General features: G+C 57.1%; 1 protein-coding gene across 4 annotated transcripts; it reads right to left on the reverse strand.

The window, feature by feature from the left end:
* Positions 1–21: 21 nt before the first annotated feature.
* Positions 22–23,725, reverse strand: MYH7B (myosin heavy chain 7B). Of its 4 annotated transcripts, XM_036321312.1 has the most exons (41): positions 23,620–23,725; positions 22,246–22,352; positions 21,996–22,139; positions 21,318–21,474; positions 20,982–21,009; positions 19,568–19,664; positions 17,452–17,475; positions 17,204–17,296; positions 17,053–17,116; positions 15,755–15,853; positions 15,050–15,153; positions 14,767–14,905; positions 14,391–14,509; positions 14,153–14,302; positions 13,728–13,898; positions 12,165–12,344; positions 11,945–12,077; positions 11,780–11,856; positions 11,286–11,373; positions 11,014–11,131; positions 9,192–9,315; positions 8,954–9,090; positions 7,954–8,209; positions 6,797–7,039; positions 6,167–6,343; positions 5,918–6,063; positions 5,505–5,595; positions 5,040–5,429; positions 4,104–4,230; positions 3,898–4,016; positions 3,609–3,805; positions 3,119–3,468; positions 2,831–2,955; positions 2,603–2,718; positions 1,712–2,108; positions 1,512–1,637; positions 1,250–1,420; positions 1,060–1,164; positions 881–976; positions 248–385; positions 22–158 (listed from the first exon to the last, which is right to left on the reverse strand). In XM_036321312.1, exons 1-41 carry the CDS (start codon positions 23,708–23,710, stop codon positions 147–149), a joined length of 5,826 nt encoding a protein of 1,941 aa, XP_036177205.1. In that variant the 5' UTR covers positions 23,711–23,725; the 3' UTR covers positions 22–146. The 4 variants fall into 4 exon arrangements, with proteins under 4 accessions (XP_036177205.1, XP_036177203.1, XP_036177202.1 ...); XM_036321310.1 differs by lacking the exons at positions 19,568–19,664; positions 21,996–22,139; positions 22,246–22,352; positions 23,620–23,725 and having other exon boundaries at positions 8,954–9,078; positions 21,318–21,376; XM_036321309.1 differs by lacking the exons at positions 19,568–19,664; positions 21,996–22,139; positions 22,246–22,352; positions 23,620–23,725 and having other exon boundaries at positions 21,318–21,376.
* Positions 23,726–24,185: the final 460 nt, after the last annotated feature.

A 24,185-nucleotide genomic window follows, 5' to 3' on the forward strand; every position in this document is an offset into this window, starting at 1 on the left:
ATGTGGACCTGACTTTTGTCTGTGGGACCGTGTGCTCCCCTCCCCTCTTGAGTCCCAAAGAATGAGAAGGAAGCAGGCTGGAGCTGTAGATGTGGCATTTATTCAGGGTTCAGCAGATGGAGAGGTGAGGGGGCGGACAGCAGGCATCATTCCTTGTGCTGAGGGGGAAAAGCGTGGCTCAGTGAACTATACCACCTGCCCCCCTCCCCTTGCAAAGGGCAAGGTGGTGCCCCAGGCTACCCCTTACCTTAGGGCCCAGGGCATCCCGAGTCCGTGCCCGCAGCTTGTTGGCCTGGGTTTCTGCTATGTCTGCCCGCTCTTCCGCATCATCCAACTCGTGCTGGGCCTTGCGATACTTGGCCAGGTTAGTGTTTGCCTGTTGCTCCTGGGGGCACAGGCAGGCTGGGTTACTCTTTGGTAACCGAGATGGTCAGTCTGGTCCCACCCCATCGCAGAAAGAGTCTGGCTTCTCTTTGTCTTCCACTATGCTCCCACCACCACTATCCATGTTCCATCTACCCCCCTCACCAGCACCCACAGCAGGAAGGAAGGGGTTGTGACACCTCTTCAGGTACCCATGTGCCAGACCTGGGCCAGAAGGGGAAAGCACATGGGGTCCCTTCAGAGACAAAGGTTGGTCTCATCTCTTGTCGGAGCTGTTAGAAACACTTCCTGCTGGGACAGGGGGGTCACGAGCTAGGTCACTGCCCATGAAGGCAGCCTGCCTACCCACAAAGCCAACACTGGGAAGGCACGTCCCAGAGGTGGAGTAGGGCTGACAGCTGCTGGCCTCTTGCCTGGGGCCAGCTTTGAGTTGGGTTCCACAGGCGTCCTGACCCGGCAGGACCTGACCCCCAGGGTCCAGACCCAATACACTCACCGCCTCCTCAAATTGCCGTTTGTAGCTCTTGACCTTGCTCTGCAGCTTTTCCACCAGGTCCTGCATGCGAGCCAGGTTCTTCCTGTCCTCCTCGGCCTGCGCATGTAGAGGGGACTCAGGTCTGGCCCGGACCAGACCAGCTTTGGGGCCGCCCCTTTAGAGGTGGACCTGTCACCCACCTGATACGCAAGCTCCTTGACCCGGCGCTCATGTTTCCGCACCCCCTTGAGGGCCTCGGCATGCTTCTTCTGCTCGGCGTCCAGCTCAGCCTCCAGCTCCCGCACCTGTGAGCAGCAGATGGGCCTGCTGCCCTGAGCCTGCCCTCGCACTGCCCACTGTGCGGGGAAGGGATGGGGACGCCACACGCACCTTGGCCTCCAGCTTCTGCACCTGCTTCTTCCCACCTCGGAGGGCAGCTTGTTCCGCCTCCTCAAGCCGTGCCTGTAGCTCCCGCACCGTCTGCTCCAGTGTCTTCTTCATCCGTTCCAAGTGCGCGCTTGTGTCCTGCTCCTTCTTCAGCTCCTCGGCCATCATGGCCGCCTGTCCGGGGTGAGATGGATGGTCGGGGTGACTGGCCCCAGTGGAAGTCCCTTTGGGCTCTGTCCCCTCCACAGCTCCGGCCCAGCCTCACGTCAGTGATGGCCTTTTTGGCCTTCTCCTCAGCTTCCCGCCTCTCCTGGGCAGCCTCCTCCACCTCGCCGCTCAGCTGGGCCAAGTCCACCTCCAGCTTCTTTTTCTGGTTCAGGAGGCCAGTGTTCTGGGGGGAAGCAGAGCCTCAGAGTCGGCCACTAGGCAGCCACCCTACGCATCCCTGTGAATTGCCGCCCTCACCTGTGAATGCAGGAGGTTGAGGCGCTCGGTGGCCTCCAGCAGCTCCTGCTCTGCGAGCCGCCGGCTGCGCTCGCCCTGCTCCAGTGCAGCCCGCAGCTCTTCCAGCTCCGTAGCCAGCAGCACGCCCCGTCGCTCCAGGGCCTGTGCCTGCTCCCGGAGCTCCGCTGCCAGCCGCTGCTCCTCATCCCTCCCCGCCTGCTCCTCCTTGAGTTGGGCCTGTAGCAGCCGTGTGGCTGCCTGTGCCTCCGTGGCCTGGCGGGTGGCATGGCCCAGCTGCAGCTCCAGGTCATTGAGGTCACCCTCCATCTTCTTCTTGAGCCGCAGTGCCTCATTGCGGGCCCGTGTCTCTGCTTCCAGGGAGGCCTGCAGGGACTCCACGGCCCGCTGGTGGTTGCGTCTGGGGGAGGGAGAAGGTAGTGGTGTCTGGGCCATCGAAAGCAGGCGGGCACAGCACCACACCTGCTCTTACAAATGTCCAAGGAACGCTGGAGACATGAACCCATTTTGGGAATAAGGAACATCCCTCCCTGATTTCAAGCCCCATGTGACTTCCTGTTCCCCATCAGAGCAAGTTCACAGACAAGAGTGAAGCTCTGGAGCAGACAGATGTTGGCTGAACTCTGGCTCCACCCTGACTGTGTCCCTTGAGCAAGTCCTGTAGGCTCTCTGAGGTTCACCTCCAGACTGGACAATAATCCTGACCTAAGAAAGCTTTGTGCGAGGCACAAACTACTGTCCCTGCCAATCTGTGTGCACAGCAGGGGCTCAGCAAACACTGCTTTCCTCCCCTTTTCCCACTCAGGTGGCTGGGCTGGGAGGGGCAATTATCCTTGAGAAGACAGGTGGACCCCTGGGAGTGGTGGTGGGTAGGGATGGCCCTGGCCCCCATACCTCAGGTTAGTGCACTCCTCGTCCTTCTCTGCCAGCTTCCGGTCCACTTCCGCCTTGACCTGGGATAGCTCCAGCTGGATCCGCAGGGTCTTGGTCTCCTCCAGCTCCAGAGCCCCCTGGGATGCAGAGTACAGTGTGGGCCTTGGGGCCCTGAGTGTGTCTTAAGGGAGGAGGGAGGCCAGGGAAGCAGTAGGTCAGTATCCACCCCACCCGTGGCCAGCCCCTGACCTCGGCCTCCTCCAGTGCGGCCTGGAGCTCACTCTTCTCCCCTTCCAGCGCCTTCTTGGCTTTCTCCAGTTCCTGGATGCTCTTCCCACTGAGGCTGACGTGGTCTGTGAGGTCACTGATCTCCTCTGCAAAGTGGACAGGGCACTGAGGGGCCACCTCAAAGCTCATGCTCCAACCCAGGCCGCATCATTCACCCCTAGCTCCAGGGTGACGGCTCCGGGACACCCTGTGTGGCTCCAGGGGCTCCCAGGGCCCCAAAGCCGTTCTCTGACCCTGGGCTGGCCGTACCCTGCAGGTTCTTGTTCTCCCGCTTGAAGGTCTCCAGGGCCTCGAGAGCCTCCTCGTGGCTGTGCCGCAGCCGGAAGAGCTCAGTGCCCAGGCTGCGAGCCTCCCTCTGGGCTGCCTCTAGCTCCCGCTGTGTCTCCTCCTCCTGCCGCCTCCGCTCCTCCAGTGCCCGCTCCAAGTGCCGCTGCTTCTTGTCCAGCGCGGCAGCTGCTGAGGTTGCCCGCTCCAGTTCCAGGGTCACATCCTCTGACTCCGTCTGCAGCCGCAGCTTGGCCTTCTCCAGTGATGAGCACTTGGCGTGTGCGGCCTCTACACCCTCCTCTGCCTCCTGCAGCCTCAGGGCCAGCTTCTTTCTAGGCCCCAGAGCAGACAGGGTATGGACTGTGTAGCAGAGCAAGGCTGCCAGAAGCAGCCCCCACAGCTCCCCTCTCCCATCAGGGCTCAGAGGCACGGGTCACCTGTGTGGTGACGGCCTGGCCAGCAAGGCACTTACTTGGCCTCCTCCAGCTCCTCGGTCCTCTGGATGGCATCTGCCTCATACTTGCTCCTCCACTGGGCCACCTCCGCGTTGGCCTTGGACAGCAGCCGCTGCAACTCGGCCTGTGCCTCGGCCTCCTCCTCATGCTGCTCTCGCAGGAGGTCACAGTCGTGCCGCAAAGCCTGCACGGCGTGGGCCAGCGCGTTCTTGGCCTGTAGGGACCCCAGTGACCTAAGTGTCAGGCCTGGCCAAGGGACCTGATGCCCACACTGCCCTCTCTGTGCCAGCCAGTGGCCAAGCCCACCTTGCTCTCCTCCTCCAGCTGCCTCCGCAGCTCCTCCAAGCTCTGAGTGGCCGAGGCCTTCCCACGGCTCAGCTGGCTAATCAGAGACTCCTTCTCCTCGAGCAGGCGGCTCAGCTCCCCTGCAGCCAAGGGGTGAAGCAGCACGTCAGGCTGGCAAGGGGGAGCACTGAGGCCCCGGGATGGCCCATCTGAGCCCCTGACCTCACCGTTCTCCGTCTGCAGCCGTCCACGCTGGGTACTCGTGTCCGCCAGCTGCCGTTGCAGCTCCTCCACCTTGATCTTGGTCTCACTCAGCTGATCCTCATAGGTCCGGCACAACTTCTCTGCACTGGCCTGAGACCCAGAGTCAGAGGTCAGGACAAGTTTGTGAATCAGAGGACAGGATCTATGACTGCCAATCAGACAGGGACCTGGGATGTGGAACTAGAAGGCTAGACATGGGCCCAGGAATCAAAGAGAGAACGGGGCCCCAAGTTCCGACAGATTCCACTATTGCTTAAAAGATGGACATCAGAAGTGAGAAGGTAGCCCTGGCCGGGTAGCTCAGAGCATCATCCCAATATACCAAGGTTGTGGGTTCGATCTCCAGAATAATGCATAGATAAGTGGAACAATAAATCAATGTTTCTTCCCCCCCCCCCCCCTCTCTAAAAATCAGTCAATAAAAACATTTTTAAAGTGAGAAGGCTGGACCAGTCCTGAGGCCAGTGGGTCAGGATGAAGTTGGGATACTAGAGTCTGAAGTCAGGTAGGGACAGAGTCCAGCTGTCAGGATTAGGTGGTACAAAGGTCAAGAGTCAAGATTGGTTGCTGGATTCAGGACAGAGTTCTCAGGTCAAGGGCTAAGTTAGAATTGGACATTGGGTCAAAAACGACTTGTAGTCAAGACACTGAGTTTCAGAGCCAGGGTTTGAGGTCAGGACTGTAGTGGGATTGGGGTTAGATGCCAGGTGAATGGGTCAGAGGTCAGCATCTACTGGGGTCAAGATTAGTGTGGGGTCAGTATTGGCATGGGGTGGTCGGGGTTCAGCAGTTGGAGGCAGCATTGGTCTGGAGTCAGGATAGCTATGGATCAGAGCCTAGGGGTCAGGTGAGGATGCTGAAGGGGGGTCAGAGGTCAGGATCAGGAAGGAGGCAGACACCTTGCCACGGGCCAGGGTCTCCACACTGGTGCCCAGGTCGTCCACCTCCATGCGGAGCTCACTCTTTTCTTTTTCCAGCTTCTGTCGCACCCTCTGCAGACTGTCCACCTGCTCGCTCAGCTCGGCCGCGCTCTCCGCCTGCTTGCGCCGCAGGGCAGCCACTGTGGCCTCGTGTCGCAGCGCAGCCTCCTCCAGTTCCTGCCGCAGCCGCCCCAGCTCAGCCTCGCGCTTGCGGCATCCCTCTCGCTGCCCAGCAGACGCGCCACCTGCCTCCTCCAGCCGCTCACTCAGCTCCTCCAACTCCCGGGCTGCCTCCGCCCGCTGCTTCTCCACACGGGCCCGGGCCGCCCGCTCTGCCTCCAGCTCCTCTTCCAGCTCCTCTGCCCGAGCCTGGGGACAGCGGGAGGCAGCTGTCACCTCTGTAAGCCTATCACACTGGTCCCCACCCCCCCATCCCCCACACACCTGCAGCTCCTTGATCTTCTTCTGCAGCTGCGCTCCAAGGAGCTGCTCGTCCTCCACCCTCAGGTTCAGCTGACTCAACTCGGAGTCCTTCCTGGAGGCCACAGCAGAGCATGAGCCTGCCCTGGTCCTAATTTCCACCAACCTGCCTGGGCCCACCACCCCCAGCACACACCCTGCACCCAGGGCAGCCCTAGGTGACCTCAACCCTGCCTTCCCTCTCAAGCCCTGGCCTCAGGCCCTTGGTCCAGGGAGGACAGGACACTGCCCCCAGCACCTAGTAACCCCCATCTCAGCCCTCCATGTTCAACCTCTGCTGTCATGTGGAACCGGCTACAGTCCAGCAGTGAGAAGCGGGTGTAGGCTCAAAGGCCCCTGCCAGCCGGGGCCTGGTCTGCTGCCCACCCCAGGCCTACTTTTTGAGCTTCTCCTCCAGCTGCTGCTTATCCTGGGCAGCATCTGTCACCGACTCCTGTGTCAGCTTCAGGTCACCCTCGAGCTTGCGCTTGGCCCGCTCTGTGTCCATGCGCAGCTTCCTCTCCTGCTCCAGGGAGCACTCCAGCTGTGGGGTGGGGGGCGCACACATGCTCAGCCACCAGGCCCAGCCAGGCACCCTCCCAGCTCTCCCGGTACCACCACACAGCCCTCGGCTGTGCCCGACTCACGTCTTCCACCTGCTGCTCCAGCCGCAGCTTGGCCTTGGCCAGTGCGCTCACACGGTCCTCCTCAGCCTGCAGGTCACCCAGGACCTGCTGGTGGGCCTCCTGCAATGCCTTCTTGTCCTTGGTCAGCCGAGCCACCGACTCGTCCAGTGCCGCCATCTCCTCCGTCAGGTTCTTCACCTGTGCCAGGGCCAGGGCCACGATGGAGCTGTCCCTCCCACACCCCGGTTTGAGTAGCCACCCCTTCCAGTGAGCGAGCAAATCACTCCACTCTGAGCCTCATCCTCCCTGAATGAGCGCCATGGAGCTGTTGAAAAGGTTCAATGACAGGCGGTATGAGAAGGCACCTGGGGGTGCAGAGCTGGGAGCTGGGGTTCCTGCCCTCAGGGAGCTTGCAGTCCAGGATGGGTGACAATTGCTGGCATTTGCTGAACACCTACCCATGCTGGGCCCTGTGGTGAGTGCCAGCAGACTCGTTACACAGGGAATCCTTGCCCACCCTAATGGGGCAAGTGCTGCTATTAACCCCATGTGACAGCAGGAAATTCAGGCCCACAGAGAAGTGACCTGCCCAGGGCTCCATAGCAGGGGCCTGGCAGAGCCAGGAGTGGGACCTGCAGCTGCTGGCCCCACCTTGTTCTCAGTGGCTTGCTTCTCCTTCTCGGCTTTGGCCAGAGTCAGCTCCAAGTCATCAATGTCCTTCTTGAGCTCCGTGCACTCATCCTCCAGTTTGCGCCGGCGGGCGGCCAGGTCGGCATTCACCTCCTCCTCGTCTTCTAGCCGCTCACTCAGCTCCTTCACCTTCCCCTCAAGCTGCACCTTGGACTTGATTAGCAAGTGGCAGCGCTCCTCAGCATCCGCCAAGTTGTCCTGCTCCTAGAGGGAACGGGAATGGGGCAGAGTGGAGGCAGGGCCAGGTGAACAAGCAGAGGGGCACCAGGCTGGGTCCTAGAGAAGAAAGTTAATTTGTCTGTGCAAAGGTTTGACTCAGCTGGGTTCTGGGGGCCACGGAATGCCGATGGCCTGCTCTTGGCCCTGAGGGGCTCAGTGGGATGAGGGCTTAGGCGGAGGGATGGGCAGGGCCAGAAGTGACACCTGCAAGAGGGGGATGTTAGGCCAGGGACAACCCAGAGTGAGGCCCAAACAAGGCTTCTGTGGAGGTGGGTGGGAGCAGACCTGCGAGCCCTGCACACTGGAGGGCTCTGGTCTTCCCTCCCACCTCACTCTTCCTCACTGTGCCGGCTGCCTAACGCTATCCTGCACCTGCAGGTGAGTTTTGTAACCACAGGCCCATCTGTCTTCCCACCTGTGTGTCTCTAGCGCTAGCTGGCACGCAGGGGACATGAAGGACTTGCTGAAGGACAGAAGGGCTCTGTGGGCTTGGGAAGATCTGGACCCTCGATCCCTGCCATCTGGTTATTACTGTTACCTGCGACCTGGGTTCCCGTGGGCCCTTTACCAGAGAAGGGAGCGTGGGTCTGTCTGTTTCAGGGATGGCAAGGAGGGAAGAGCTGGGAAATGGGGCTCAGCTGCAGTGGGAAGTGGACAGACAGCCCGTGGCTGGACAGGCTGGGAATGTGGGAGGTGAGCAGGGACGTGAGCCCACAGCCTCACCTTGTGGCCCATCTGGAGTAGCAGGTAGATCCAGGCAAGCTTGGGCACTCGGACCACACCAGGTCCGCCCTGGCCGGGGATCTGGTTGGGGTGTTTCCTTGGAGCAGTCGGGTTCACTGTGGCATCAGGTCACTGAGGGGAACCCTTCCCCTGCCCCCGCCCCCGCCCCCACTCACTGCCTGCAGCTGCAGGGCCAGGTCATTCTTTTCCTGGGTGATGCTGACGTGCGTCTCCTCCAGCTCCTGTCGCTTGGCCTCTGCAGTGGCCAGCGCCCCTCGCAGCCCCCGTAGCTCTGCCCGCAGGGCCGCCAGCTCCTCCTCAGCCTGTGCCGAGCGCAGCAGCGGCTTCATCTTGAAAAAGAGCTTCATCCATGACCAATTCTTGACGGCATTGAAGGCACGGATGTTCCACTGGATGGTGAACAGGGCGTCCCTGGGGAGGGGCAGTAACGGATGACCAGCAGCTCATAGTGACAGCCCTGATGTTCCCTGAGCACCTCCCTGGGGCAGGCTCTTCAGTGTGTGATCTCATTTAATCTTCCCAAATGGCCTCTCACGTAGGTCCTAACGCCTCTGCTTTGTAGGTGAGATTGAGGGAGAGGCCAAGGGCATGCAAGTGCTACAGGGAGGGGCCTCACAAGCCTTGAATGTCCTGGTGGCCTTGCAAATGTTCTAAAGACACCAGGAGTGGTAAAGCCACCTGGCTAACACCTGGGCTCACATCTCCACCTCCTGCCTCCTCCCTCCGCCCCCCACTGGCCAGCTGTGACAGGATGGCTCTGAATGGAGATCATCAAACATGCCCGTCTTAGGACCATCCCATCCTTTAAACAAAATAATGCACATAAATTCTCCTGCCTGGCATTTCAGTCATAACCACTCTGGGATGGCCCCAGTGGAGAAACAGGTGTTCTTACCCCAACTTTTGAGGTGACAAAATGGAAGCTGGGAGTTGAGGGGCACAAAACAGAACCTTACCCCTCAGAGACACCCTTACTCCCATAGGGGTAACCTGACCCACAAGAGAGTATGACTGGGTGCTCACGAGGCACCAGGCATGATGCAAAGTCTGGTCCACACAAACCCTCATCCAGTTCCCAAAGAGCCTGGTGGTTCTCTGAGTGGACGGACAGTCGTCCCACCAAAACCCCGGTCCTCCATCTCCGTCCACACCCACCTGCCTCCAAGCAGACGCTGGTACTCAAGGCGCATGAGGCGGCCCCGGCCCCGTGCCTGCAGCAACGTCAGGACCTTGGCCAGACGCTGGTCACGCAGCTCCTCCAGGACGCCCAGAAGCCCCGCCTTGAAAAAAACCTGGGTGGGTGGGGCCACAGGTGTAACCTCCACCCACCAGCATGTCTCCTGTTCAGTGTGACCACCCACCCCTGAGTCAGCCCTCACTCCTGTGCCCTGACCTTGGTGTGGCCGAACTGGTACTGGGTGTGGTCGATGTCCAGGGAGCCCAGCAGTTTCTCTGTGGCCTTCCTGCTGTCCATGAAGGTGTCATCAGGGATGGCACTGGGGTTCAGGATGCGGTACCTGGGACAGCAGGGAGAACTAGTGAGAGGCTGGGCAGGGAGCCAAGGACTGAGGAGGCTGGTGGGGAGAAGGGGGGGAATATTCCTGGACCTCTCCAGGCTGGAGCAGAGTTCCAGTGGGACACATACTGAACAAGCTGGCGGGGGGGCGGGCAGTGTGAGACTAGGAGGTAGGTGCGTTCTGCTGAAAAATCTCGGTTCCGTTTAAATGCATCCAGCAGAGAAGTTCTTTCAGGGGCTGCAGTGCTTACAAAAGGCATGCAGCACTTCTATAATTGTTTAAGAAGGCAATATGGTGTAGCACATCTCAACCTGAAGGAACATTTGGGAGAGAATTCTAGCCAATAAGTGCAGGTCAGGTTGGCTGTGGCCACACTGTGAAGGCAAAACCTGAGAAACACAAAAGCCTGCACTAGGGGCTGACGGGAACAGCAGGCACTAGACGACGGGATGTTTCCAGCGTGATGCTGCGTCGCTACACATTCCTCCTCAGCCACAGCACGTCCGTCACCGAGAGACCCCCAGTGCCAACTGCGGCCTCAGGTGGACATGATGAGTCCGTGCAGGTTCAGCAGGGGGAACATTGTCCTACCCGGCAGGCGATGTTTAAAACGGGAGGCTGTGCGTGTGCGGGGATAGGGAGAACATGGAAGATTCCTGTACCTTCCTCTTAATTTTGCTGTGAACCTAAAACTGCTCTAAAAAATAAAGTCATAATTTAAAAAAAAAAAAAAGGATGATGATACAGACTTATTCCTATTGATAAGGAACAATCTCCAAGACATATGGTTAGCCCAACCGGCGTGGCTCAGTAGTTGAGCGTCAACCTATGAAGCAGGAGGTCATGGTTCAATTCCCAGTCAAGGGTCAGGCACATGCCCGGGCTGCAGGCCCGATCCCCATTGGGGTGTGCAGGAGGCAGCCATCAATGATTCTCATCACTGATGTTTCTCTCTCCCTCCCTATCCCTTCCTCTCTGAAATTAATAAAAATACTTTTTTTTTAAAAAAAAGACATGGTTACATGAAAAAACAAACCCATAGACTCGTGTGTGCCCACATACAGTATTTGTACATACATACGTCAGCGTGGATGGCCAATTACTTCTGGAAAGGGAGGGAACTTAGGCTGCTAGTGGCCTGACAAAACCAAACTGAGGAAGAGAGGGGAGGAGCTACTGACTGGTGCTCACGTGGGGCCAGCCATGATGCAAAGTCTGGTCCACACAAACCCTCATTCAGTTCCCTGCCCGCCCCCATCTCCAGACTAAAATCCAGTCTCGCCCAGGACTTGTCTAGAACATCTGCTGGAGACATTTCAAATTTATGGGATTTGGAGGGATTAATCCACTGTCTCCCCAACTCCCCAAAATAAAAAACCCTGTTTGGTATCTCAGTAAACCTACCACCAGCTTCCCAGCTGCTCAGGCCAAACACCTGGGAGTCACCACCCTTGTCTTTTCTTTCTTATTCTGTATCCAAAGCCTCAGCCACCACCATCTCCCACTGGACTCCTGCCCAGCCGCCTCCCCAGTCCCACTGCATCCTTCCCAGTGACAGGAATTGTCTGTTTGACTCTAAAATGTGTGCCTTTCTCATCCCCTCAGGCTGTTGCCTCCACCAGGGTGGAGAACAAGGGGGCAGGTGGCTGTGTAGGGGGAGCTGGGGAGGAGCCAGGGCTGGGGCAGGAAGACACCCACCGTTGCCGGAAGTCGGCGTAGAGCAGCCTGTTGGGGAATCCTTGGCGGCAGATCCGGATGCCCTCCAGGACCCCATTACAGCGCAGCTGGTGTAGCACCAAGAAGGCATCCATGACCCCTGGACGGGTGGGAGTTAAAGGAAAAGGTCAGACGTCTCTTGCCTCGAAGAAAGACCAACAGTCCACATGGGGGGCTCTGCGAAGGGCGAGATCCACCCGGACCCCTCCCTTCAGTGTTCCCCCACTGCCACCACCTGGCCCCAGGGTGACTACCTGGCGTCTTGTTCTCATTGGGGACGAGGCAGCGGACAAAATGAGGCTGTGTGGCCCGCAGGTTGGTCATCAGCTTGTTGAGGTTCTCCTGGAGGCGGGGAGCGGGGAGAAGGCACACAGGGCAGGAGGCAGAATTGGAAACCGCAGCGGATCAGCCCGCTAAGGGCTGGGGGGCAGGCCCCTCCACACATCTGTCACCCTTTCCTGTGACCCTCTGCCCTCTTCTGCTTGACTGGGTCCCTATCTCCACAGTCTTCACTCCCCACCCAGTCCCCCTCAGGCCCCCACTTCACACCACCCCCACCCCAAACCCTGCCCAGGCAGCGCGGGGACGGGAAGCAGCACAGACTTGCTGTGATGTTCACGTGGAGAGGAGTTAAACATCACTGCAAGTCTTAACGGCCGCCCGCCCAGGGTGCAGGGGACAGATCAGGGAGCGAGAGCGGGCTGGAGGCCAAGGGGTAAGGCCTGCATAGGCCCAGGCTGGGCCTCACCTTGTGCAGCTGGGACACCGTCTGGAATGATGCTGCCTTTTTACGCTTCTCTTTCACACCAGACTTCGGGGGCTCAGCTAGGAGAGACATGGGGACCAGTCACTCCAGGGACATCACTCTGAGTCCCCACAGAATGGCAATCTAGTCCCTGGGCACGGCACGCACTGGAGCAGGAGCCTGCATAGTTCTCGTAGAGGGTGGCCAAGAGCTTGTTCTGCGACTTTTGGAAGATGGGGACCACTGTCTCATTCAGGGGATCCTTGTTTTTCTCCAGCCAGCCCACGATGCTGTAAGGCACCTGGCAGAGATCAGACAGGCGCTGAGCCAAAGCAGAGAAACCCAGAGGGAGGAGTGGTCAAGAGCTGGGGTTCCCATAGGCACCTACCACGCCCGCATAGTGGACCACCTCAAAGTGGGCCTGGTATTTGCGCTTTTTGTCAGGCCTTGGCTGCTGGAAATTGGGCGACTTCCCTGCGTGGTTGTCATAGAGCTTGGCCCGGAAGCTGGCGTCGGAGGCCTTGGGGAACATGCACTCCTCCTCCAGGATGGACAGGATGCCGAGCGGCTGGGGACGGGGAACAGGATTGAAGGACCTCCACTGCGCCAGCCCATCCTCCCGGAGCCCCTCCTTCTGGAATCCTTTCCAGATGCCCCACCTCAGCCACCTGCTCAGGGGGCAGAGACCAGACCTGCACCCAGGAGCCCTGTCTTCTAAGACAGAAAGAACATTTTGGTCTCCATCCCTCTTCTGCACAATTCGCAGCTCTGAGTTGTCCTCTTTGCTTATGAGAACTGTGCAAACTCAAACTGGCATCTTTGTACCCATCAGCCCCCAGCTCCATGATCTCACACACACTCACAGGGACAGTAAAGAAAAAAAAGCAGCCGAGTTCAAATTTTGGCTTCCTGGGTTCAGACTTACTGGCTGTGGGGCCCTTAAGCCTCCCTAAGCCTGTTTCCTAACCTGCAAAATGGGGAAATGCATAATTTGTGCTGCTTTAACAGTGAAAAACAAACAAAAATGAATGTCGCCGAAACCGGTTTGGCTCAATGGATAGAGCGTCGGCCTGCGGACTGAGAGGTCCCAGGTTCGATTCCGGCCAAGGGCATGTACCTGGGTTGCGGGCACATCCCCAGTAGGAGGTGTGCAGGAGGCAGCTGATCGATGTTTCTCTCTCATCGATGTTTCTAACTCTCTATCTCTCTCCCTTCCTCTCTATAAAAAAAAAAAAATCAATAAAATATATGTTAAAAAAAAAAAAATGAATGTCAACCACCTAAATGTCCAACAGAAGATTCCAGAAATGCATTGTCTGAAAACCATCTGCTGCGTGAACTACTGTGCCTTCTTCGTTCAATGTTCAAAACCCATTTTAGAGAAAAAGAGGAGACCTGAGTTTGAGCGAAAACCGATGCCCAGGACACGGGACTTGGAGGAAACTAACCAGAGGCCAAGATTCTGGTTGTGAGGGGACTGGGGGAACATCATTTCCCCTTCACTTTTCACTTTTCACATTTTCTGATTTTTCTTTCTCCCATTCTTTGCACAATGGGGACATTTATATAATGTTTCACAATCAAATAAACAAATAAGCAAACACATCCTACTCCTCTCCCAGGGCAGTTCTGAGGGTCCAGTGAAACTGTGGTTGCAATAGGACCTTGTGAACTTCAAAACTGTGTCCACCCATGAGGGGCTATTGTCAGCAGTGCTGGGATGCACACTCACATTGCTCACACATGTTCACCAACACGCTTTTACAGTCTCCGGCGCACCTGTCACACACAGGCACGCATTCCCATTCACGGCATGTACAGAGAGAGTCAGAGCCATACACAGGCACAAGCTCACTTCAACGCACAGGCACACACTTACACGCACACTTGCACATGCTCACTCACTGCACCCACACCCTCCCTGCTGCAGTGAGCTTGCACCAGGCTCCACCTTCTCGATGAGGTCGATGCAGGGCTGCAGGTCCAGGCCGAAGTCGATGAAGACCCAGTCGATGCCCTCCCGCTTGTACTCCTCCTGCTCCAGCACAAACATGTGCTGGTTGAAGAACTGCTGCAGCTTCTCATTGGTGAAGTTGATGCACAGCTGCTCGAAGCTATTAAACTGTAGAGGGAGAAAAGAAAAAAAGGAAGGAAGGAGGGAGGGAAGGAGGGAAGGAGGAAGGGAGGGAGGGAAGGAGGAAGGGAAGAAAGAAAAATAAAACTGCAGAAGGTGCCGGGCTCAGCAGCCGCCCTGTGGATGGGGACAGGGAGGCCCAGAGACGAACAGGAACGTGCATGAGTTCACCCTGCCCCCAGGCAGAAGCCCAGGCTCCTGCCCCCACCCACTCAGGGGCCTGGGTGTGGGCCTGCCCTCACCTCGAAGATCTCAAAACCAGCGATGTCCAGGACCCCGATGAAGAACTGCCGGGGCAGCTTCGTGTCCAGAGTCTGGTTGATCCGAGACACCAGCCACCGGAACAGCCGGTCGTAGGTGGCCTTGGCCAGAGCCCCCACGGCAAACACCACCTGGAGTTGTGGGGATGCTGGGCTGGGACCTGGCCAGGAGGACCCTTCCCAGCTGTCCCGGGTCAGCCCTGGCCTGCGAGCAGCTCACCTGCTCCATGCTCTGGCCCTTGGTCACATACTCGTTCCCCACACGCACTCGGGGGTGCAGAAGGCCTTTGAGGAGGTCCCCACTGTTGACTCCCATCAGGTAGGCAGCCTTGTCAGCACCTGGCAGGGCACATGGGTGAGATGAGGAGGTGGAACCAACAATTAGAACCTGGGGCTCAGCCTGGCCTCAGGGAGGGGAGGCCAGGGAGGGTCAAATTCAGGGCCAACAGACTGTGCAGCTCAGGAGGGTGAGGGTCTGGCGTTGAGAGTCCGGGGTTACACTCAGGGCCAGTTAAGACTGAGGTCAGAGGCTGTGGACAAGGCTGAGGGCTAATGGTCATGGACAGGACTTTGGGATCAGGGCCAGGGCCCCTCACTCTCGGTGCCGTCGGCCTCGGCCTGCTCCTCCCGCTGCTTCTGCTTGAACTTCATGTTTCCGAAGTGCAGGAGGGCACCCACAATCTTATAGCAGGCGCACTTCTCGTCCACACTGAAGCCCAGGATGTCCATGGCATGCTGCGGTGGGGACGGCAGGGTTAGAGATGTCTGGGCCCCTCCAGGGTCCAGCCAAGCTCAGGGCACTGCAACTGCTCCCTGATCTCTACCCAGCGTTGCAGGGCCCCACGCTGCAGGCAGCCACTCTGCTCCCACCCGACATACGTCAGTGGCCATGAGCTCCTCCCCATCATCGATGTTGTCCACAGTGATAACGCCCTGGCTGCAGAAGTGGTAGTCGTAGGGGTTCACAGACAGAAGCAGCATGTCTGGGGACACAGGCGAAGAGGGTGGGTCCAGCTGTGTGCACCTGGCTATCCTCCTACCCCATCCCAGCGTGGTGGGTCCTGGGGGCCAGCCCCACAGGAGAGTCTAGGGCCCTCCCAGGACTTCCACACCCCCATGTCCATGGCTTCTCTTTCCTTATGGTTCTCTGAGGCATGAGCCCATCCCTATATCACATCCATCCCTCCACCACTGCTCATGGCCACCCCTCTGATCCATATCCTGTGCTGGGGCACAGCGAGGACCAGGCTCTGCCCTCAAGGAGCTTGCAAGAGAGAGGGGCTGGGTCTAGACAGAGCCATTGGCCCTTCCTTGGTCTGAGTGGGGTCTCTCTAGCTGCAGGACCACAGGAGGGACAACTTTACAAGAGCAGCGGCCAGTTCCCTGCATGAGAGAGGGCTCAGCAATAACCAGAAGTCCCAGGGAGTGGGAGGGAACAGAAGGGACTCAGAAGAAAGACAGGATGTCACAGGCCCCAGAAGAGTGAGAGAACAGACATCCCAGGACCTGGACTTATGGGGGACAGGCAGCTCTCACTCCCACCCAGTCCTAGGTACTCCCACCCTATCCATCCCTGGCCCTTACCCTGCAGCTCTGGCTTCTTCCCCGAGAGGATCTGGTAGTAGACATGGTAGCCACGCTCTCCAGGCAGCTGGAAGATCACCCGTGACTTCTCCAGGAGATCTGGAAGAAAGGGAGGCACTGGCCTACCATCTTCTGCACCTCCCCAGAGCAGGTCACCCCAATAGGGCTGAAGGGGCAGGGTTGTGGGAGAGGGGCAGGGGTGTGTGTAGAGGCACTGTCTGTATACATCAGCATGTACTAAAGTGTGTCTCTTGCCCCAGTTGGTTTGGCTCAGTGGATAGAGCGTCAGCCTGTGGACTGAAGGGTTCGATTCCAGTCAAGGGCACATGCTCAGGATGCAGGCTCGATCCCCAGCAGGAGGCATGCAGGAGGCAGCTGATCAATGATTCTCTCTCATCAATGATGTTTCTATCTATCCCTCCCTCTCCCTTCTTCTCTGAAGTCAATAAAGTGTGTCTCTCCATCTTGCCTGTCACAATGTGGGAATGTGTGTGCACCCCCATGTGTGACTGTGTGTGGGTATGTGAATGTGGTATCTGTGGGGGGTATTCATGTGTCCATTCTTTCACCTATGCTTTCATTCCTTCACCCACAACCACATTCCTTCCTCCAGAGCAGTGCTGGTGTGTCAGCGTGTGTGTGGACAGAGCTCCATGTGTCTGTACGTGGTCAGCGGGGCATGAATTATGATGCCCCCTGCCCATCACCATGTGTCTATGCTTATTCATCAGGATCTGGCCAGGAATCCCCAGGTGGGGAGTGTCAGTGTGGCGGCCCCTCTGCGCAGGTGGCCTGGGCACCTGGTGTCTGTGCGGCTGGGCTGGGTGAGGCAGACGGGCAACAACCCGACAGGCGTAGGAGGGCTCCCAGGAAGGATGAGGACCCGATGTGCGGAGATGAGGCTGGGCCGGATGGGCACAGGCCCAGCCTATCAGGGCCAGAGAAAAGACTGGAGTGGGGTGAGGGCCAGTCATAAAGAGCTAACTACCAAATAAGGATTTGGGTCTCCATCTGAAGGTGATAGGATCCAGAAAAGATTTCTAAGCAGGAACACAATGTGGTCAGATTAGTCTCCGTGAAAAGGTCGTTCTGGCTAGAAGATCCAGCACAGGAATGGAGGCTGGGAGACCACATGGAGGCTGGTGGAATGTTCCAGGTGAGAGCTGAGGGGCCTGAGCGGGCAGTGGTCTGGGGGTGGAAAGGAGAGCCTGAAACAGGCAGGAGCCAAGGACTTAGGGACGCTCCGTCTGAGCAGAAAGACTCAGGGCCCCGCCCTCCCCCCCCTCGCCCAAACTCACAGCTGTCGATATCCGAAGATGCCAGCTTCCCCGAGGGACCAAAGTGAATGCGGATGAACTTGCCCTGTGGGCAGGGGTGCGGTCTCAGTCAGAGGGGCCAGCCATGCTGATCCCGCTCCACCTACCCACCCTTCCCACTGTGACCACTCACGAAGCGGGACGAGTTGTCATTCCGCAGGGTCTTGGCATTGCCAAAAGCCTCCATAGCAGGGTTAGCCTCAATGATTTGATCCTCGAGGGTACCCTGGTGGGGTGAGGTATGCTCGCTGACTGGGACCCAGAGCAGCCGCCCTCCCAGATAACAGCCCATCCCAGACACCTCTGGTTGGGAAGGGGAAGGGCAGGTTCCCAGGGCCTCATAATTGTTGCCTGCCCCACTCACACTGGCCCCATGCTTACCCCAGTCTTTGTGGCCAGAAGTTGCTGGGGGGGAAAAAGAAGACAGTGTTAGAGGGTGTGAGGTCTCAGCAGGCCAGGGTGGCAGTAGTTAGCAGGGCAGTGAAGGTTAGCCCCCGCCCCCGCCCCCGCCTCACCCTCCCAGGACTGTTACAAGAGGACTGCTAGAAAGTAGGAGCAAGCATGGCAGGGGGCTGAGTCTGGGGGAGTCTACAATTAGCAGCCCGTCCTCTCCCCCAGCTGTCTCTGGCCTCTTCCATATCCCATCATTTCCCACACTCCAGGAAGTGGCCCTGCCCCAAGCGCTAGAGGCTCCTGACTAAAATCCTCTTCAGAGCAACAGCTGAAATGCCCCCTCCTCTAGGAAGGCTTCCCTGATGCTCTACGGCTGGAAGAGATCTCTTTCGCCTGGACCTTCATACCCTCACCTCCGTGAGCCCTTCTCCACACCTCTCCTTTGCACTGTGATCAGGCACATCTTCATGGCGCAATTAATTTGTACACCCACTATTATTTAAAATGGCCCTGCCAGGCGCCCACTATTACCCTACTTTGCAAATGAGGAAACTAAGGCTCAGAGCAGGGAAGTAACCTACTCAAAGCCACACAGTAAGTGGGAGAGCGAAGGCACTGAGCCCCGGCATCTGCCTCCCACACACCCACAGCCACCCATATGTCTCACCGAGAGAGACTTATGGAGGATCCCCACCACTGTCCTCTCCTAGCCTCATCCTTGTCTTCCCTGCACTTCCCTTTCCTTCTCTTCCCTCCCCTGGGTCCTAGCAGCCTGGAAGAGGCTGCTCCAAAGCGCTGGCTGAGATTATGTGGAGTGGAGCTCGGGAACATGCTCTTGCCATTTCCCTTCTGCCTCTGTCTCCCCAACAACATCTCTGGGGGGACTGAAAGGGAGAGAAAGGAAGAATGGATTCTAAAGTGGCAGATACCATGCCACCAGCGGGCTTTGGTTATTCACTCACCTCCAGGGAGCCCACGACTGAAACAATCCCCCCAGAGATATCGTTGGGGGGACAGAGGCAGGAGGGAAATGGCAGGAGCCCATCCCCTGAGGTCCTTTCTGACCAGAGGCCTCCCTGCCCCTACCCTGCTGGCTCTGGCCTCCTCCTACCCACCATTCCTATTAGTGGACCAAGCCCCAACTTTCTGCAGCATCCTCACATGGGGTTTGGAAAATGGGGTGGGGAGAGGAAGGAGGAAAGAGTATCAAAAAGTCAACAGCAAAAACAAAACAAAACAACAAAAACAACCACCACCACAACAAAAAACAAAACTGAAAGAAAAATAAAAAATCAAGAAATTCAAATGGGGAAAAGAAAAAGGCAAAAAGAAAAAAACCTTAAAGTGTAGAAAAGAAAAAGAAAATTAGAAAAATAAAATGCCCCAGAATAAAGCAAGGCTCAACAGGACCAGGAGGGAGGACTGACTGTGTGGGAGGCGGCCTTGGGCTCTGGAAAGAAAAGGCAGCCCCTGTGGGGGCAGATGGGAGAGGAGGTACCCAGAGGCCTGAATCATTGGCCTGGGGGCTAGGAATGGATGTTGTACTTCAAACACAAAAACAAAACACTGTCTCCCATTGTTTCAAAAACTTTCAAAAGCCATACAGAAATCAAGGGGTGCAAAATCGTCCCCTACCCCTGCTGCTGGGGATGCTGCCAAGTGCCTTTGGCTCTGGCTAAACTCCTCATAAGCCTGCTTGTTTGATTGACAGCAGGTAACTCTCTTTGGTGCACGAAAACCAAGAAAATAATCACTTCTTAGCAAAAAACGGCCTATTCGGTAAACTCTCTCAAAATATGAAGGTCCCAAAGGGAGGGAAAACTACATAAAAAGTTTAGGAATGGCGATGTGGTCCCACCCCTCTGTGTTACAGATGGAAACACTGAGGCAGGCCTGGGACTGGGTGGCACAGCATCGCAGAGGTGGCCATAGCTTCTTTGGTCAAGCCTTGCTCAGGCCAGAGTCCCCCACCAAGGTGGAAGGCTCAGGCGGGGCTGGAGACTCTGGGGAATCAACATAAAAAGAAAAAAAAAAAGGGGGGGGGGAACAAAGAGAAAAACAGTGAGAAGCAGTGGTGAGCAGCGCCCAAGTGGGCGAGTCTTACGGCCTTCTTGCCTGGCCCGTCTCCCAGGGCAGCGACGATGGCAAAGTACTGAATGACCCGCTTGGTGTTAACCGTCTTACCGGCCCCCGACTCTCCGCTTGGATGACACAAACATAAGTCACCAATGCCCACTTGGCCACTCTAATTCCTCCCATCCCTCAGTGTCCCCCTCCACAAGCAGGGCCCTCTGCCCTCCCCAACCCAGCTCCCAAGTTAGGATCCCAACTCAAAAAACAAAAACCAGAAGAGATCAGCCCTCAGAGGCATTGAGTTGTTTACAGAGCAGGCCAGTGTAGATCATAGCTCCCTCCCCGCCCCCAGAGATGAGAACACACAATGCCACCCTTCACTACGTGCAAATCTAGTGCCAGGCACTGGGCCAAGCGCTTTCTTTACCTGTATTGGCTCATTTAAGCCTTAGAAACAAAGGATCAGAAATAAGACCCAGAGATAAGAAGGTAAGAAGGAGAAATGGAAAAGGCAGGCACCATCATCACCCCCATTTTATGCATAGGGAAATGGGGCTCGGAGAAGTTATGTGACTGTCCCTGCTGTGTGCCCAGTATGTACATTAAAATGCTGACTCCTTGTAGCTCTGCATGGTAGGTGGGCAGGATTGTTCTGTTTTTACTGATGAGACTCAGAAGCCTAAGGACATCAGCAGGAAGAAGTGAACACAGAACATGAACCCAGTTCTATCTGGTTTCAAAGGCCTTGCTCTAAAACAGCCGTGGGCAAACTACGGCCCGTTTGAAATGAATAAAACTAAAAAAAAAAGAGACCGTACCCTTTTATGTAATGATGTTTACTTTGAATTTATATTAGTTCACACAAACACTCCATCCATGCTTTTGTTCCGGCCCTCCGGTCCAGTTTAAGAACCCATTGTGGCCCTCGAGTCAAAAAGTTTGCCCACCCCTGCTCTAAAACCAGGCTGCACCTGCACGTACACACACACTCGTACACAAACAATGTCCACACTGGCTTGGCTGGACATGAACTTGGCATGTAAGAATTCTATCACTTTCCCATGGAGACAAGCAAAGGACCAGAAATAAGACCCAGATTTAAGGAGAAGGTAAGAAGGAGGAAAGGAAGAGGAATGTCCCTTCCCCTTAAGCCACAATCAGAACTCCCAGAAGATCAAGGTGGGGGAGATTCCAGGCCCTGGAAAGAGGGGCTATCTGGCTGGTGGTCACTCTGGTACTTGGGTCTCCCTTTCCTGCTTACTGTCCATAACATGTCTACCCAGAATGGGGGCAGAGAACATGCTCTCATTTAGCTTCAGGTGGTAAATTTAGCTTAGTCTTGCCCTAAGCACTTTAGAACCAACCCTGGGATGTGATTTTAGTTCCACCCCCTTCCTGCCAGCTGGCCAGCATTTCCCACCCCGTCCCCAGGGCCGCACACTTACGTGATCAGCATGGACTGGTTTTCTCGGTCTGGAGGAACGGGAAGGAGATGCAGAAGTTAGCCACGATGGGGGACCAGCCACAGGCGGAGCACACTGGGTATCCATGGCACTGGGGCAGCCCCTCCACCAACCAGAGCCAGAAAAGGGGAGGACCAGGTAGGACCCTACAGCCCGCAGGCCAGTTCCCACGTGGAGAGGCAATGGCTATGCTGGAGCGTCTGGCAGCATCAAGGAGGGCAATGCGAGCGGAGGGAAGGGGGCCTTTGAAGAAGCTTCCCTGTAGCTGGGGTAGGGGTCTTGGGTGGGGACAGGAAGAGGAGTCCAGGCAGCCCTTACTTCGCAGCATATCATTGTAGGCGTTATCTGCCACCGCATATATGTGGGGTGGGGCCTCCGAGCGGCGCTTTCCCTTGTAAGCGGCCACCACGGAGGGCGTGTAGACCGGGAGCCATTTGTAGGGGTTGATGGTGACACAGAAGAGGCCCGAGTAAGTCTGAGGAGAAAGCGTATAGGTAGGTTGTTGGGGGCCAAGTTCCCATCCCCAGGCCCCAGCCCTCATAAAACCATGACCTTTGCAATATTCCCCAAGGAGCCACTTAACTATGCCACGAGATACCCCCTGTGGCTGCCCTAATCCAGCCTTCACTCCTGCCCACAGCCCATGTCCCCTTCTCCATGGCCCCACTGTGGAGCCTCCACCCTCGCCCCCCCGCCCCCCCCCCCTCCCCCCCCGCAAGCTGAAGCTCCGCCCCTAACACTCCCAGAGCTGAGACTCCAGCCCCATCTCCAGCCCCATCTCCAGCCGTCTCAGCCCGTAGCCCCACCTCTACAGCCCCATGACATCACCCTGCTCCACCTCTAGCCCCGCCCACTGCTCACAGCCCCGCCCCTTCTCCAAGTCCTGTCCCCAGGTCGCTGTGGCTCTTCCTCTAGCCCCGGCCCTGCTGCTCTGACCCCGCCCCAACCATGCACATCCCCGCCACACCCGTGGTCCCTCCCCAACTCCTGGCTCACGTAGATCATCCAGCGAGCATAGCGCTGGCGTAGGTTGTGCAGCACTGAGGCTTCGTTGAGGTGCGTCATCATGGCCATGTCCTCCAGCAAGTCAAAGCGGGGCGGGTTCATGGGCTGCAGCTCTGCTTCCCGCACCATCAGCATCTGCCAGGGAGGCCATGCAGTGGAGTACAGACAGCTGGCCAATCGCTGCACACTAGGGGGGGGGGGGGGGTGGAGGGGCTAACACCGGGGAAAGGGGCAGCAAAACCTTCTGGTCTTTGGTCTCCACGTTGACTCTGCCCCCAGTAGCCTCTGACTTGACCTCAGCCTCCACGTAGGCGTCCTGTTCATCAGGCACCCAGACCCGCTTCTTCCCTAGGTTGAGGGAGAACACTGGGGCTATGAGCGCGGCCAAGGCACACTCAGAGGCTGGGGGTCCATACGCTGTGCCCCTCCCAGTGTCCCCTCTGTCAGGACGCAGGAATTCCCAGAGTAGATCCTTCCAGACTCGGGCTCCTGTGCAGGCAGAGCTGGGAGGGTCTCTAAAGATCTTCTGAGGGGATTCCCTGACGGGTAAGTCCTTCACTGCCCTGATTACACACTTGGGCTCAGATTCCTGCTTCTGCCACATGTGCCCTGTGACCTGAGGAAAATCCCTCATCCTCGCTGGGCCTGTTCCCTCAATAGCAAAATAGTGTGGGCATCTCCTGGGGTTCCATGTGGAGCAGCCCTCGATGTCAGGCATGTAATTCTAAAGGGGATTCCACCTCCTCCATTTCACTGAAGGCTCAAGCACAGGTCTCCTAACTCTGTGTCTTGTGTATCTTCCTGCCTGGCCAGCTGATCCCAGAGCTTCAGGGAGCCCATATGTCATGTTGGTTAGAGGCAGGGACTCTGGCTGCAGACCACCGGGTTCTGTTCCCTGTCCTGCCACTTACTAGCCAAGTGCTTCAAGCAGGACCAGGTACATAACTTGCAGGCCCCAGTGTTAAAGTGCAGACCCCTTGTTAAAAAAAAAAGAATATTAACAATTTCAAGATGGTGACAGAGAGTTAAGTCAAACGTGAGGCCTTTCTGAGGGTAGTGCCCTTTGCAAATGCAGGGATGGCACACCATGACGCTGGCCCTGGCCCTGGTCCCCACCTCCCCAGGTTGTTGAGCTCATGCATGGAAGGTCATCTGCTCTGGGCCTGGCACACAATGGGCACTGCCTATTGTTATTATTGTCCTATGAACAAACCAGGTCATAAATAGTAGTCTTTATTTCTGTCCCTAATAAACAGAGGCTTTGGCTCTATGGAAAGCACTAAAAATAACTCCAGCACAGGTTTTTTGGACACGTGGAAGCAGCCTGCACCCATACCAATCACTCTCACCTCAGAGGCCTCAGGTTCTAGCCACAGACTGCAGCTCTGACACTGTCCCATTTTACAGAGGAGCAAACCGAGGCTTGCTCACAAACACTGATACACACAGAACTTAGTCTCAGGACCACAGACTCTGAGAGAAAGATCCAGGGCTAACGCTGTCAGGCCAGAGTGTACGCACGCTCCTTCAGCCCTGAGCTCAGTGTCACCCTCCTGGTCTAAGCCCATAGAGGCTTCTCTGTGGCTGTGGCTGTGGCCCCTCTGCCTTTACTTACCATCCCATGCGACAGTGTGCACCTTCATCATCTCCTGGTAGCCCTGGCGGAGGTAGCGGGCAGACTCCCCGAGTTCACTCACATCCATCATGGTGGTGGTACTGAGAGGTGGAGGATGAGGGACTAGAAATCTTGGAGGTTTAAGGTGGTCCAAGGCAGCAGACACTGGAAGACGGCAGTGAGAGAGGAACTGAGGGACCAGGGGCCCCAAATGGGGCATGACCCAACAATCCACAGGACCTAGGTGATTTCCTGGGGCTCCTCACTCAGCCTCCCTGGTGAGCCCCCAACACCCCCCCTCCCCCAACACACACACACTCAAACATCAGAGCATCCTCTTCCACAGATATGAGGAGACTCATACCAACTCATCAGTACCCTCACCCACTGGCCCACCTGTACCTCCTTCAGCTCCAACCCCAGCCCTGATCACCCACCTCAGAACCACGGTGAGGGCTGGGAGCTGGGCTCCCCCTTTTATTGCCGCCGTCAAGGTCAGTGCGGAGGAGAGCTATGTCAGCAATCTCCACGTGTCACAGCCCCCCCAGCCTGGCCACAGGACACAA

The sequence above is a fragment of the Myotis myotis genome, unplaced genomic scaffold (assembly GCF_014108235.1).
Source record: "Myotis myotis isolate mMyoMyo1 unplaced genomic scaffold, mMyoMyo1.p scaffold_m19_p_9, whole genome shotgun sequence".
NCBI lineage: Eukaryota > Metazoa > Chordata > Mammalia > Chiroptera > Vespertilionidae > Myotis > Myotis myotis.